Genomic DNA, 15,670 nt, shown 5'->3' on the forward strand with positions numbered 1-15,670 from the left:
ACTGTTGACAAGCAGTGTAGTTGAGATCATAGAATCCTAGAATTGTAGCACTAGAGGGGACACCGAGGGTCATCTAGTCCAAGCCCCTGGCAAATAGGCATTCCGTTTTGGTGATCATAGCTTAGGTGTGAGATGCCATTTGGTGCCTAATTTTATGGCACCTAGTATATATATCTGAGTTTCTAACACTGAGGGGAACCACTGGGTTTTCAGAAGAGAAAATCTTAAAAACGTCAACACTGCACTCCCCCCCCCAAAAAAACCACACAGTTAAAGGAAGATTGAGTATGTTCAACAGCCACTGAATGAAGCTGCTGCCAGCATATTCAGAGATGATAGAAGTTGGGATCTAACATCAGGAGCTTCAGAGGTTTCCTTGCCTCTTTGCTCTAAGATGCTACAGTTCTGCAGCGGCGTAGCGTGGGTTGTCAGCACCTGGGGCAAGGCAAGTAATTTGAGCCCCCTAACCCAGGGCAAGACAAGTAATTTGCGCCCCTAACCCGTAACCTGGCGCCGCTGCCAGCTTCTTCTTGCTGCTGCCTGGGCTGCTGCCATGGGGCTCTGCTACAGCCTGCGCCCAAGGCTCTTTGGTGACTCCGGAGGCGGCGAGCGCGCCCCCCCATGTTGCGCCCAGTGCGGTCGGGCCCCCCTGCACCCCCCACGCTACGCCACTGGGCAGAACACACATTCCCCAAGAAGTAATCTCTGTCAGGGGACACATGAAAATGAACAGAGTGGCTATAGCCAGAAATGAGAAACCCCTTCTCTCTGAACTGCCTGCCTGCAGAGGGCTTTTTAAAGTTAGTCCAAACAGCTTTTGAAAATGGGGTTAGGGCTGTGGGCTTTTTAGGGATGGGGGAGGTAAAAACCTTAGAACATAGACAACAAATTGTGCTACTTGGGCAGTGGAAGGAAAGCCTGCAATCCAGGAAATCTGACAACCACACCAAGGGCTTTGCCTTCACAGCCGCTTTCTACCCAGAATACAAAACAAAATGGCACACCCTAGAGTGGGAGTAGCCACTGTGGGGACCTCAAGATGTGGTGGACTACAACTCCCAGCAGACCTGACTACTGGCCTAGGGTAGCCAGGTGTCTTACATTAAAGAGGACTGTCCTCTTTTTGAGGTCTGCCCAGTCCAAGTCTGCTTTAAGATTTGTGGTTTAGTCGTGTCCGATTCTTCATGACCTCATGGACCAGAGCACGCCAGGAACTCCTGTCTTCCACTGCCTCCCGCAGAAGCAGGCAGCCTGACTGTCATCCCCACCATGATATGTATTTTTTATTTAAACTGCAGCAATTATTTCTAAATTTGCACCCATACATATAAATCACTATATGCAAACTGATATCCTCTTTTTCAGCACCGCATACCTGGTCCCTCTACCTGTTGGCTGGGCTGACAGGAGCTGTGGAGCACAACATTTGGAGAGCAACCTGCCAGCTATTCCTGCCCTAAAGGATTCAGATTGCTACTCTTGTTTCATCTCACACCCAAATGACTCAAGATACTCACACTGGGCTGTGCCTATAACGGCCACCTCCTTCCCTGCTTGAACTGTGAAGTGCATAAATTTGGGGATTCAAAAGTGGACTTTTTAAAAACCCCCAAAGGCCTGACAAGGACCTCTTGAGCTTCCACTCTTACCAGCACAAAAGAGTGAGTGGTTCTGAAAGGAATTTGGGCAAACTGAATGGGTCTATCCATCTACTCCGTGATTCAGTCTGCCTACTTGTCAATCACCCATTGTCACAATGAAGTCAGGTGATCCCATTCGATATAGCAATGGGCCCAGAATCCCCAATTATCAGCTGATCAGCGGGGTTGCCTAGCACTGTGCTAAGCAAGCCCCAACATTCATCACAGCTTGCAAAGTGTTATACAGTGATACCTTGGTTACTGAATGCCTTGGTACTCAAACAGCATGGAACTCAAACACTGCAAAACCGGAAGTTACCGGTAAATGTTCCGGTTTGCGAACTTTCTTCAGAAGCTGAAAGTGCTCCGTTTTGAGTGCCACACTTCCGATTTGAGTGCCACACTTCCGTTTTGAGTGTTACGCTGAGGTCTGTCTGATTTTCCTATTTATTTTGTGTTTTTGTTTTTGCGGCTCTTTTTGTTTTGTTTTTGTGACTGTGTGGAACCCAGTCCAGCTACTGAGTGTTTGATTGTGTGACTGCAGTACACTGCTTATTGCTTTCATTTTACGGACCAATAGTCACATTAGATAGTAAAATTCATATTAAATTGCTGTTTTGTGGGTTGTTTTTAAAAGTCTGGAACAGATTAATCCATTTTGCATTACTTTCTATGGAAAAGCGTCTCTTGGTTTTGGAACGCTTTGGTTTTGGAAAGGACTTCCGGAATGGATTAAGTCTGAGAACCAAGGTACCACTGCACAGATGCTGCCTCCAGTCAAGTGACAGGCAGCCCCTGCATGGCCCAGCTACATCTTTACCTGCCCCAAGCCTGACAGCAGGTGCATGGAAGGTGGGTGTGGCTTGGCCAAAAGAGCAGGGCGAGCCAAATGGGGAGGCTTGGCAGCATAGCTGTCAACTTTTCCCTTTCCTTGCGACGAATCCTATTCGGAATAAGGGAATTTCCCTTTAAAAAGTGGAAACATTGACAGCTATGCCTGGCAGGCCTAATCAGCACCACTGGGTTGTGTTAGGATATATGTTGATAACTGTCCCCTGCCCCACCCTAAAGGCCTGAACAACAGAACCAGGTTCCCCCCTTGCCTTCCCAGGTTGCACAGCAGCTCTGGCTATGAGAGCCCTGCTATGGTCACAGGCTATTCTTGCCTTTTCATGGTGTCCTGATTGGAGCATAGTGAGTGCTTGGGAAAATACATGGTATGGCTTTCTCTGTAGGAGTCCCCTGGCAATAGGGAGGTGGATTTCTGGTGCCTTGAAAGGGGTCTTGCCTCCTGCCTTCCCTTGGGGCCTCATTGCCGTTCCAGGTCATTCACGAGATGTGGGTTTTTGGCCTTCAGTGCCTCATACAGCTTATTCTTGCACCGGAGGTCCCAGCTTGGCACAAGCTTGTAGAGCTCTCGCATCTTGTCTGGGTTAGTTTCCTTGGCAGTGATTTTTTGGTATTGCTCATCACTGAGGACAGAGCCATACAATTTATCCAGCACCGGTTCCACTGAGGTGGTTCGTTGGATTAGCGCCTCCCTGTGCCACTCGATGAAGTGCACGTTGGAAGAGTTTCGAAGCTGTGGTCCTACAAGGAAAGAGAAAGAACAGAAATCTTACTACACATTCACACTGCGGGCTTAAAACTGGTTGCCCAACTCATTCCCTCCTCCTCCATGCCCTGAGAATTGCAGTTCCATGAGGGAAGGGATTGCTAACAGAGCATTCCTAGTAGCTCATCTGCCTACAGTTCCCAGAATTCTTTGGGTAAAATCGTAACTGTTTTGAGAACTGCTTAAAAGCCAGTTTAGGCCTTAAGCAGTATATCAACCAATAAATAATGACAGCAACTTGACCAGCCTTGACCACACTATGACTTGAGAGGCATTGGTGCAAAGCACAGGGGTTTGCACTGAACTGCAAATATCAGAGAGACAAAAGAAAAAAAATGCATTTGTAAAGGTGCAAAACAAGCAAATGTGATCACAGAAGGAAAAGCCATTTGGGGTATCCTAGATTCATGTCAGAAGCTCTCTAAAAGGCTCCAAATTGCAGCCAAGGCATGTCTAATCCCAACTGTGGGAACTAGAGAAGCCAGGAAGAGGCAGGAGAGAAAAGAGAGAAATTTGTATATAGCAAAGGTTCTTCCATCCCTCCTATTTTTTACCTTAAATTTGTGGAATTGGGTGGTTGGGAGAGGCTTTCGGAGCCAACATGCAATAACTTCATGGTCCAAGCAAGTACACAGGGACAAAGTCCAACCTGCATTTTTCAGAGCTGCAAATCAGCAGTCTGGTTATTTTATTGCTGCTGCCACCTGGTGACCCTGTCTGCTTCAAGAGTACACCTTTCTCAAAGAGGACATAAACAACCCTCCAACCACAACCTAACTAGATGTGAAACTTAAACATGCCACTTCCTACGGGGTCTTTTGCACTTTTAATTCCTAATACAGAGCACAGAGGCGAGGAGAATCTTTTGGGAAGGGGTGCAAAGGGGCATAAAATCCTGGGTGAAAATTCGGGCTCCCTTAAAGAAAAATATCCTAAATAGCTTTCCGTTTAAAAATGTTTTAAAGAAGTGAAGCGGAACACATTTTCTCCATCCTTTCTCTAACTATGCATGTTTTTTCATATTATCAGAATTATTCCATGGAACTGTTCCCTTATTTCTTTGTGACTGTGAGGTGCTTGTGCCCCGCCCTGTGCCAACAAATATAAACTGTCAAAGTTCAATCCATATTTTTCAGAGCTGCCTATCAGCAGTTTGGTTCTTCCTTTTTATTGCTGCTGCAACCTCTCTGGCTGAGAAGCAGCCTTGCATTTCTAAAGCAAATGGGGAAATGAAATAAAGGCTTTAAGCTTGAAATGTCTCGCGGTGCGAAATTGCTCACTTAAACCTAAGCAAGTCCGGGAGTTCGTTGCAGTACAAAGTTTAGCCCTCGTGGGGCAGAATGTAAGTAAAGAATGAGTTAAAAGAAGAACAAGGCAGTTTCTAAAGTCCATAGATGGAAAGGGCGTTATAAAATACACGAAAGCGAAAGCAACTGAACGGAGGCATTTCCAGGAAAGCGGGGGGGGGGGGGAGCCCCGAATGCATTTTTTTCAAAGTCAAGCTTTGTGCTTGACAGTCCTTGCTAGCAAAAAACGTTATTTATTTATTATTTTCTATCTTATGTTCTCTGTAATGTAATTCTCAACTACTTCAAGGCCAATAAAACTGTTCTGCAGATGAGCGATCAGAGAGTTACTATTTCATTTTGAAATCCTCCCTCATCGCAGTTTATTCTCCTTGTTTGACTTCATGTAGTTACAAAACTAGATGGAGAGAAGCGAAAAGGGCAAGTTACGCGGCGAGGCTTTTAAGTGGAAGTGCCCACTCCCCAATTTTGCTAAGTGAGTGCCGATGAACCTCAACCAACTTTACTCTATCGCCTCTTCCCACCTCCGGAGAAGCTCCTCTGGCTGCAGCAGCTGCAAAGCCGCCGAACTCGGGACCAGGCGAAAGTTTCGCTCCCCTCCAGACCCACCTTGGCGATCCTTAAGATCGGGCGCCGCTCTCCCTCCCCAGCCGCTCCTTACTGTTCCCGGTGGCGGCCAGGAGCTCCTCGGCGCGGTCCCTGCAGTTGATGGCTTCCAGCACCTCGGCGGTCAGCTGCACGGCGTACTCCTCGGTGTAGAAGCTGACCAGCATGTTCGTCAGGTCCAGCGCATCCGCCTTCTGCAGCCGCCCTCGGGGGATGTTGGCGTAGCCCGGGCGCACGGGGAACTCGTTCAGCTTGACCTTGAGCCTCTTCAGCTCGCTCTCCTCCAAGTTATCCAGGCAATCCTGCAGGCAGTCCCTCGCGCTCCTCGCCATGGCGCCCCTTCAGAGCCAGCAAGAAATGGACCTTGCTTCGCGGAAGCTGCAAGATTGAAACCAGGCATCGTGCCTGATACAAAGCCCGGGCTGGGTTGGCCGGGGGCGGGGGGAGATGCTGGACTCCGATTGGTGCAGCGGGAGGAGAGAGGGTGGCCTGAGTGAAAGCTACAATGGGGGCGCAAACGCGCCCATGCGCCCTCCCGCGCTTTGCTGTCTCTTTTCTCAGCGCGCTGGGCGGAGACGGACTTTCCCATTACTTTCCCATTACAGTGGTACCTCTGGTTACAGACGCTTCATGTTACAGACGCTTCAGGTTACAGACTCCGCTAACCCAGAAATAGTATCTCTGGTTAAGAATTTTGCTTCAGGGTGAGAACAGAAATCGTGCTCCGGCGGTGCGGCAGCAGCAGGAGGCCCCATTAGCTAAAGTGGTGCTTCAGGTTAAGAACAGTTTCAGGTTAAGAACGGACCTCCGGAACGAATTATGTGCTTAACCCGAGGTACCACTGTATAAGCATTTGCAGGAGAGAGCGCTTGCAAAAGGCGTCCAGGCGCCAAGTTGTTGCAGGCATAACCTCCAAACAGTGGCGTAGCGTGGGTTGTCAGCACCCGGGGCAAGGCAAGTAATTTGCGCCCCCTAACCCGTGGATTTGCGCCCCCTAACCCTAACCCCCAGATGTTGCGCCCGGTGCGGCCGGCCCCCCCTGCACCCCCCACGCTACGCCACTGCCTCCAACATTTCTCTGATGAAAACAGGGGAATAACAACAACAACATTATTTATACCCCGTCCTTCTGACTGGGTTGCCCCAGCCACTCTGAGCGGCTTCCAGCATATATAAAATAACATAATAAAACAAACTTTAAAAAAACCCTTCCCTATGCAAGGCTGCCTTTAGATTCCCTAGTTACTTCTATCTCCTTGGCAAGGGGGTGGCAAAACTCCATACCGTCCAATATTTCTCCCATGAAAATAGGGACATCCTAAGGAAAAGCAGGACATTCCAGGATCAAATCAGTAACCTGTAAATCCGGGACTGTCCTTTGAAAATAGGGACACTTTGCGGGTTTGCAGCACATGGCTCTTGCGGGAGTGAAATTCTGAAGAGATAGGGCTGGGGGGACTTGGGGGAATGGCAGTGGAGAAGCTGCATGCTCTGACACCGGGGGTGGAGAGCAGGTGAGGGCGAGGCTGGTGCGTGTCCTGGGGGGGTGATGCGCATCCTGGTGGCGTGGCACGCTGCCCATAGGGGTGCAGCGCGCATCCCGGGGGTGTGGCACAACCACCTGCGAGGGCATGGCGAGCGTCCCGGGGCCATGGGGCACCGTCTGCAGGGGCGTGGCCTGAGGCGTGGGGGGTGCACGGCATGTGTCTGGGGTGGCCGTGATGGTATCCCCCTCTCCGATGGTGCCGGGGCGGTGAGCTCCCCCACCCCCTTCCTCCGCCAGTGGGGGACGGAGCAGGTTTGTAAGAAATAAAGAGGAAAGCCATTCGAACAGCCAGGCGCTCGTTTGTTCTCATAAACCTCACAGGAAGTCAGATGCACTTGTAAACCTCGAAAGAAGTCGTTCCTTTTCTATAAACCCAAGGCTCAAGACTTTCATATATTCCGCTCGAGTTTTCTGATGAACGGGGCAAAACTCTGGCCTGCCGCTTAATTTCCCCCCTCCTATGCCAGAGGCTTTCGACACACAACAGGCAGCCATTCAACAGGTGCAAGCTTTACGCACACACACAGATGCAACCAAACGCTCTTCCGAGGGTGAGCCAGCAAGGGAGTGACTCCCTGTGCAAGAGGAACCATTAGCAGCCTCGTGGTTATCAATTTGCACTCCTAGAATAGAAAGGTTGTATATACAGTGGTACCTCAAGTTATGAACAGCCCAGTTGACAAACTTTTTGGATTATGAACACTTCAAACCTGGAACTGCTTGCAAACTTTTTTTGGTAGACAAACGAGGCCTCAGTAGGCCGTGCCGCTGCCCGGAGCCAGGGCCTGGCGCCTGCGTGGGCTCCATTTGGCCTCCACTGCTGGGCTCCTGCCGCAGGAGGCCCAGCACCCTGGCGAGGAACACTTCTCTAACCAAGAGCAAGAGCGAAGTCCAGCGGTGAACCTGGTAAGTGAGCCTGGGATGAAAAGCATCAGCCCTTTAGCAGCCCTCGCCTCACCCCCAGCTAGTAGCAAGTTGGCTGGCACCTGGCCAGGTAAGCCCACCCACCCTGTGGGAGGGGGTGAGTGGGAGTTTTGAGAGTCTGTCTTGTTCCTTTGTTTATGGGAGTCTGCAAGGGACGGAATGGCAGGAGAGGAGTCACAGACTGTAAATCTGGAAGAGGACGCCGACCCCCCATCTAAACAATGACTATCATCAGTGCAGGTAAGAAAAAAAAATCATGTTTTCATTTTTAAAAAATCATTAATACTGTTTTATTGATTTTACAGTACAGTACATTGTTTATTGCTTTCATTTTACGGATCAATGGCCTCGTTAGATAGTAAAATTCATGTTAAATTGCTGTTTTAGGGGTTGCTTTTCATCGTCTGGAACGGATTAATCCATTTTCCATTACTTTCTATGGGAAAGTATGCTTTGGTTTAAGAACGCTTTGGTTTAAGAATGGACTTCCAGAATGGATTAAGTTCATAAACCGAGGCACCACTGTACTGCTGTTTTGGCTAAGCTTACACATCAGCTGAAGGTTTTGTGAGGCTAAACCGGTGGACTTTGCTGCCCTCTGGTGGCCTTTCATAACACCTATGAACAAGTCACACTTGAAACCACGATGAAGCATGACTTTATTTGGCAATAAAAACAAGTACAGATGCAAAGAAACTTTGGTTTACTTCCAGCTCCTTCCTCTTTGGGGCTTCATTCTTGGATACTCTTTCCTTGCTTTGATGTTCTTTGTGTTTTGCCTCCTATACTTACATCAAACCTCACCTCTTTTTGTGCCCTGGTGCTTTGTTTACAGTTTGCTTTTTATGTAACTGACACACATTCCGCTTTTGTTATTCTTCCAATTTGAATGAAAAGCAAATTTAAAAATCTGGTGGAATGGAGAGAACAGGTGGGGCATGGTCATTTCTGGATACAAATTCTGTACAAAGGATGGTTCTGCAGGTGGTGGTGTGTCGGGCGAGGCAGCCTCGTTGCGATTTGGGCTCCTCCCGCTTGCTGTGGTTCAATGGTAAAAAAACACCATTAAACAAGACCTACCAAAACATTAAATTAACTTTCCAAGATACTACTGTGATTTTAAGTAGAGTTCCCTCATTTTTTCTTGGTTAGTTTCCCTCGAAGAGATTTTTTGGTACTGTTCTTCATCCAGGATTTGGCCGTGCAGCATATCCAGGACTGCTGCAACGTTGGTGGTCCGCTGGATCAGCTGTTCCGGGAGCTGTTCAATGAAATGGCAGTCAGAGGAGCTGGGTGGATGAGCATCTGTCACACAAAAGATAAACAATTCACATTTAAAGGGGGGGGGGTTTAGAAGATGCTGCAAGAGACTGACCTCTGGTCGGAGGTGGAGCACCCAGGACTTAGCTTGCCTCCAAGAGCCTCTACTTCCGCAACAATTTTGCCCCTGGGACAGTAGTAATGGAAAGCTCACTGGTCTGTCAGCAGCCATGCAAAGGCAAGAGCTGCGTTGGTCTGCTGGCATCCTTGACCAGGACGTGCGATGCCTGGCTTCATATCTATCTCTGTGGTTATTTGCAAAATGACAATTACTAAAACAGTTAATACTAACTTACTGAGCTCCAGAAGGAGTTCACCAATATGGGCCACCCCAGCTTATCCACTGACACTATGTCAGTTACCAAGTGCAAAATAGGACTTTGCAGGTGGGCAGATTTGGGTGAGCCACACTTGTTACTTACATATTGTGCTATTCAAAAACCAGGTGAAAAACCTTTCAAACATAAAATTCCACTGACTATCTGCTTTTTAAATCCATGACAACTCGACTCCCCTCCAGACCCACCTTCAGAATCCTTAGGATGAGGCAATGCTCTCCCCAGCCCCTCCTTATTGTTCCTGGTGGGGGCCAGGAGGTCCTCAGTACGGTCCTTGCAGTTGATGGCTTCCAGCACCTCGGCGGTCGCTACACAATGTTCCTGATATCTCCTGGCTTTGGGGTGTAAAAAAAACTTTCTTCACCCCAAGAAGCTCAACGCATTCCTGTAGGTGTCAGGAATGTTACTTATTGAAATATGGCAACCCTATAAAAGGGCTCAACTGTTAAATCACTCTGGGAATCAGTGTGCATTTCCCAAGGACTAACAAGAGCCAGAGATACTTAGGATTCAGTTCAACATGTTTGTTTTCAATGACAATGCCCTAATTTCCTATACTGTTCCATTTGCAAGGAATGTTGCCCTAATCCTTAGGGCTACTTGGTGATAAGAGGACTGAGGAGGAGCCATACTGACAGAGCAAGGACTGTAGCTCAGTAGTAGAATATCTGCCTTGAATGCAGAAGGTTCCAGAATCAATCCCTTGCTTCTCTAGGCAGGGCTAGGAGAGACTGTCTGGAGCCCTGGAGAGCTCCCGCAAATCATTGTAGATAATACTGAGTGTGAGCTAGACCAATGGATTCACTCAGTGTAAGGCAGCTTCCTATGTGGATAGCTCAGTTAGTTAGAATGCGGTGCTGATGACACAAAAGTTGCAGGTTCGATCCCTGTATGGGAGAGCTGTATATTCCTCCATTGCAGGGAGTTGGCCTGCAATGATCAGGGGTCCTCAAACTACGGCCTGTGGGCCATATCTGGCCTGCCAGGGTCCTGAATCCGGTCTGCCTGGAATTGCCGCCACCACCCGCCATCTTCGGGCGCAAGAGGCAGGCTCCCCCCAGGCCCAGGGAAAACCTCCGCTGCTGCTGCGACTGCCTCACGGGCTGGACTGGCAATCCCTCTGCCCACCCGCCTGCTCTCTCTTGCTGCCACATGCTCACTCTTGCCTCACAGGCCTTGGCCGGCTCCACCGTAAATGCCGCCCCTACTCATGAGGCCTTTGAGGCCTAGTTGCCTCCCCTTGCCGGGAACGGGCGAGCCCTGCGCTTGTGGGCCGAGGGAACACGTTCGGCTCCTGCCGGCCTCCACTCGATGCCCCACGGCCTCGGCGCTCACGCAGGGCTTCACGGGCTCTCTCGCCTCAGGCAGGTCTGTGGGAAGCCTGTGGGACTCTCCAGCTGCTCATGGACTACAACTCCCATCAGCCTCCACCAGCGCAACCTGGTAGCAGGGGCTGATGGGAGATGGAGTCCAGGAGCTGCCTGAGGACCACTGGTTCAGCTTCCCTGGGGTTAGAGCTGGGATGCTGAAGGGAGGCTTTGTATGCTGGTTGGATTTTGGGTTCTAGCTCGGCAGGTCTAGCTGACGGATTGTCGCTTTGGGGAAGGGCTCATTATGGGCTGTTTTAGCTTTTTGCAGAAAACAAGCAGAGGTGCAGCCAACCCAATTAACTTTCAGTTTAATTTTAACCCCCAAAGTCAAAAAGTGTTGTTTATTTATCCTGTTGCTGTGTTGTGCTGTGTGGTGGGGGTGTTGTCACATTGCAGCTTGCAGATGTGGGCAAAGAAACTGCCTTCTCAGGCTTACAGTGGGGAAGACACAGCACTAAAGGAAAATGGAGTGGGAGGGAGGAGGTGGAAAAGCAAACCCATTTCTTCATGACTGAGTTCTTGGAATGAGCCAAAAGCTGCTTGCATCACTTGCTACGTCTAGCAGTGACAAATATGGAACTGGATATTGATCATCTCATTAGCCAAAAGCAGGCCCATACCTCCCATTGAAATAATTGTAAGTTTATGTTGATTAAAATCGTTCTTCATTTTAAATATTGTATTGTTTTTCCTGTTTTTGTGCACCACAAATAAAATACGTGACGTGTGCATAGGAATTCGTTCATATTTTTTCCAAACTATAGTCCAGCCCCCAACAGTGTCTGAGGGACAGGGAACTGGCCCCTTTAAAAAGTTTGAGGACCCCTGGCGTAGATGATCCCCTTCCAACTCTACAATTCTGTGATGGTTTACTCAGAAATAAGTCCCCCAAATAAGCAGGGCTTTCTTCCTAGTAAAAAAGGTAAAGGTAAAGGACCCCTGGACTGTTAGGTCCAGTCAAAGGTGACTATGGGGTTGCAGCGCTCATCTCGCTTTCAGGCTGAGGGAGCCAGTGTTTGTCTGCCCTCAGCTTTCCAGGTCATGTGGCCAGCAGGACTAAACCGCTTCTGGCATAACGGAACACCGTGATGGAAACCAGAGCGCATGGAAATGGGGTTTACCTTCCAGCCTCAGCAGTACCTATTTATCTACTTGCACTGGCGTGCTTTCAAACTGCTGGTAAATGTGTTTAGGACAGTGGATGAAGTTAGTGGCATAACAAGACTCACTTTTGAGTATACATGCATGAAATTGTACTGTTAGTTTTATTTTTGTTTATTCTCCTACATTCATATGCCACCTTTCTACCATCATAAAACCCAAGATTATATTATAGTTCTATCCAGGCACTGACCAGATTTAGACCTGCTTAGCTTCAGCAAGGTATTTTAGTTATTTTATATAGTGCATAATTGTATCATTTTTGTAGCCTCATGTTCCGTCAGAACATACTCTGGGACCAGCCCAATAATAGCCTTGAGGAAATCCAAGGATGCTTTTGCTGGCAGTTGCTTGCACAATGAGAACACCCTGTCCTGGATTTCTCAGAACTGATCTCCAGGGACATTCCTGGGTTGCTGAACCCCACTCCACCCAACCTTCTCACCAAATGAGGACACAGCAAACTTGGAATTGGGAAGGTCACATTTACTAAAATCCATCCAGGCACATAGAACATCACTTCACAAACATTCCTTTTCCATATTCTTTTTATATGTAACAAAGTCCTGAGTTGATGAAGCATGCCCCCCCCCCCCCAGTTTTATAAAAATTCACATTGCGTTGGCACATCTTAGGGAATATTGACAAGAACAGTCTGATAAAATGAAATGACAAATAGGAATGACAAGAAGGAGAGGAAAAGGTGGTTCCTTGTACCAGAGTTATTTGCATCAAAAGCTGTGTATTCAAAACTTTATTTTAGTTCATAAAACGTATTGTAACTCTGCCCTAGAATTCCCATCACCCCCAATCACTGGCCTTGCTGGCTGGGGCTGATGGGAGTTTTGAAAAACCCTCAAAACAATTTACAAGATCACCTGCTGTCATTGACAAAAAACTATATTCCTTTGAAAGGAGCTGGGAGGTGTGAGCAGGGAATGGTATTCACAATAGGGATTAACAGATAGATTGGAGATATCAGGGCAGCAGAGATGGCTCACTTAATGAGTCTACCTGATGTATGTTAAAGGACAATAAACGATCAGTTAATTAATTTGCCACTATATGCTTTAACCTCTTGGATTTTCAGCAAAAGTCACTAAAAGTGTGTGGATTCTGTCAAAACCATAATTTCCTCAGCAAAAATCATATTAGCAAACATGGGTAAGTCACACAGTCCCTCCCACCTTCCCTGTCATTCTATGACTCTATGATCTCCACTAGAGGGGCTTAGCACAGGCTCACCACAGACCACAATTAGGGCAGATCACTTAGCATCAGTTTTTCCTGATTGGGAGGAGAGCATATCTTTTTGCTGAGTACCAGGTGACAACACACATTTCACCATCTTTCTCTGCAACGATGAGCAGGGTGAAGAAATGGGACAATTTAAAAATAAATGAAGTGTGTGTTTGTGTGTCTCTAAATTTGAATCAGATTTTAAATGAAATTATTTTTAAATTAACAAGTAACAACAGAAGTGGAGTAAAAATAGCATTGCTGAGAAACAAGAGGGGTGATATCACCATGCTTAGGGGAACGAGTGTTCAAATTTCCCCAGGCACCGGCAGGGACTGGCAAATGAAGTTGATGGAATAGTTAGAGATGGATAAGCTGACAGGGCAGTTAGGAGACCAAGAGTACCAAAAATGTAACAACAATTGGAGTAAATACAAAAAAATATTTGACAGATCACTGCAGAGATTTAAAATTTTTGACTGGACTAGACCAATTCTGTAAAGACTAGTGGAAACAGTGGAAACTATGGTAAACAGATGATATAATTGGGAATGCGTATAAAGTAGAAAACTAAGTATCCAAGTCTGGGGTGGAGGGAAGCTAAATGCTGATAGAGTAACAACAGAATAAGTAGACAAACAACCCAATTTTCTCTCCCCCCTCCTTTTTATTTAAGTACACATGTTGAATGTTTTGAGATTTCATTTGCTTGTTGTGGATGTTGACATGTATGAGAAAGAGAATTTATGAAAAACCAATAAAGATGAATTTTAAAAGAAGAAGAAAAAAAGATATCCTAGAATCCTAGAGTTGTAGTTGTAAGGGACCCCGGGGCCTTATGTTGTTACTGCAATAACAATAAAACAGCGACAACAACAATTGTGCAGCAGGTCTGTTTAGCAGTAACTGCTTGGTGATAGGTTAAAAAACTTACATAGGAAACTGTGGTTTCCTGGTTCAGTTACAAAGGAGATGGAGAGAGAAGCGTAAATGGCAGTTATGCAGCAGGATGAGGCTTTCAGTGGAAGAGCCCACTCCCCAATTTTGCTAAGACCCCCGCTCCCCCAAAATGTAGCAAAAGCGCTGATGAAACCCAACCAGCTTTATTCTACCGCCTCTTTCAACCAGCGGCTTATGTCATCTGGCTGCAAACCCGCCGAACTCGGGGCAAGGCAAAAGTTTCCCACCTTCGCGATCCTTAGCATCCGCCGCGTCAGGGCGAGATGAGACAAGCGCTGGTTGAGGGTGGCAACGGACAGAAGAGGGAGGCGCACAATCGGCCTCCCGGCGGAGCAGCTCCACTCCCAGCCCCGCTTCCTGCTTTGCGGGTGCGGCCAGCAGCTCCCGGTACTCGGGCTGGTTCTGCACCTGCAGCTGCTGGTTATTGTGGACCAGAGACCCGGACGCCTCGTCACGCCGCTGTTTCCACGCAGCCATGTCGCCCAGAAACTCCCAGCATCCTTTCTGGGCTGCTAACGATCCTCGGAGGGCTGCGCGTCCTCTCTGGGCTTCGCGCCCTGCAGACCCATCTTCGCGATTCTTAGCATCCGCCGCCGCCAGGGCGAGATGAGATAAGCCGCTGGTTGAGGGTTGCGAGGAAGTCAACGGCCAGGGCGCAGGCCAGGGGGGCGCGCAATCGGCCTCCTGGCGGAGCAGCTCCACTCCCAGCACCGCTTCCTGCTCTGCGGATGCGGCCAGCACCTCCCGGTACTCGGGCTGATTCGCGGCCCCGTCGCCCAGATGCTCCCATAATCCTATCTGGGCTGCGCGCGATCCTCCGGGAGCTGCGCGTCCTCTCTGGGCTGTGAGCGATCCTCGGGTGGCTGCGCGTCCTCTCTGGGCTGCGAGCGATCCTCGGGTGGCTGCGCGTCCTCTGTGGGCTGCGCGCGGACCTCTGGGGGCTGCACATCCTCTCTGGGCTTCGCGCCCTGCAGACCCATCTTCGGGATCTGCAGACCCATCTTCGCGATTCTTAGCATCCGCCGCCGCCAGGGCGAGATGAGATAAGCCGCTGGTTGAGGGTTGCGAGGAAGTCAACGGCCAGGGCGCAGGCCAGGGGGGTGCGCAATCGGCATCCTGGCGGAGCAGCTCCACTCCCAGCACCGCTTCCTGCTCTGCGGATGCGGCCAGCACCTCCCGGTACTCGGGCTGATTCGCGGCCCCGTCGCCCAGATGCTCCCATAATCCTCTCTGGGCTGCGAACGATCCTGGGGGGGATGCGCGCGATCCTCGGGTGGCTGCGCGTCCTCTCTGGACTACGAGCGATCCTCGGGTGGCTGCGCGTCCTGTCTGGGCTGCGAGCAATCCTCGGGTGGCTGCGCGTCCTCTCTGGGCTGCGAGCGATCCTCGGGTGGCTGCGCGTCCTCTGTGGGCTGCGCGCGGACCTCTGGGGGCTGCACATCCTCTCTGGGCTTCGCGCCCTGCACACCCATCTTCGCGATTCTTAGCATCCGCCGCCGCCAGGGCGAGATGAGATAAGCCGCTGGTTGAGGGTTGCGAGGAAGTCAACGGCCAGGGCGCAGGCCAGGGGGGTGCGCAATCGGCATCCTGGCGGAGCAGCTCCACTCCCAGCACCGCTTCCTGCTCTGCGGATGCGGCCAGCAC

At 49.3% G+C, this 15,670-nt stretch overlaps 2 protein-coding genes across 2 annotated transcripts in view; both read right to left on the minus strand.

Annotated features, from left to right (window-relative positions):
- Positions 1-680: 680 nt before the first annotated feature.
- On the minus strand, positions 681-5,603 carry LOC310829313 (apoptosis-associated speck-like protein containing a CARD). The gene is given in 3 exon segments (XM_083707619.1): positions 681-3,230; positions 5,172-5,289; positions 5,291-5,603. Coding segments are annotated over 3 exon segments (609 nt in total). The 5' UTR covers positions 5,501-5,603; the 3' UTR covers positions 681-2,949.
- Positions 5,604-8,279: 2,676 nt separating this feature from the next.
- The window catches only part of LOC310829199 (caspase recruitment domain-containing protein 8-like), a 42,507-nt gene continuing 35,116 nt past the window's right edge, over positions 8,280-15,670 (minus strand). Inside the window, exon 11 of the mRNA XM_083707425.1 lies at positions 8,280-8,943. Within this exon, the coding sequence (XP_083563551.1) occupies positions 8,747-8,943 (197 nt within the window). The 3' untranslated portion in view covers positions 8,280-8,746. The remainder of the gene's footprint in view (positions 8,944-15,670) is intronic.

Source organism: Podarcis gaigeae (assembly GCF_964106915.1).
Source record: "Podarcis gaigeae genome assembly, chromosome: 13".
NCBI classification, from domain to species: Eukaryota; Metazoa; Chordata; class Lepidosauria; order Squamata; family Lacertidae; genus Podarcis; species Podarcis gaigeae.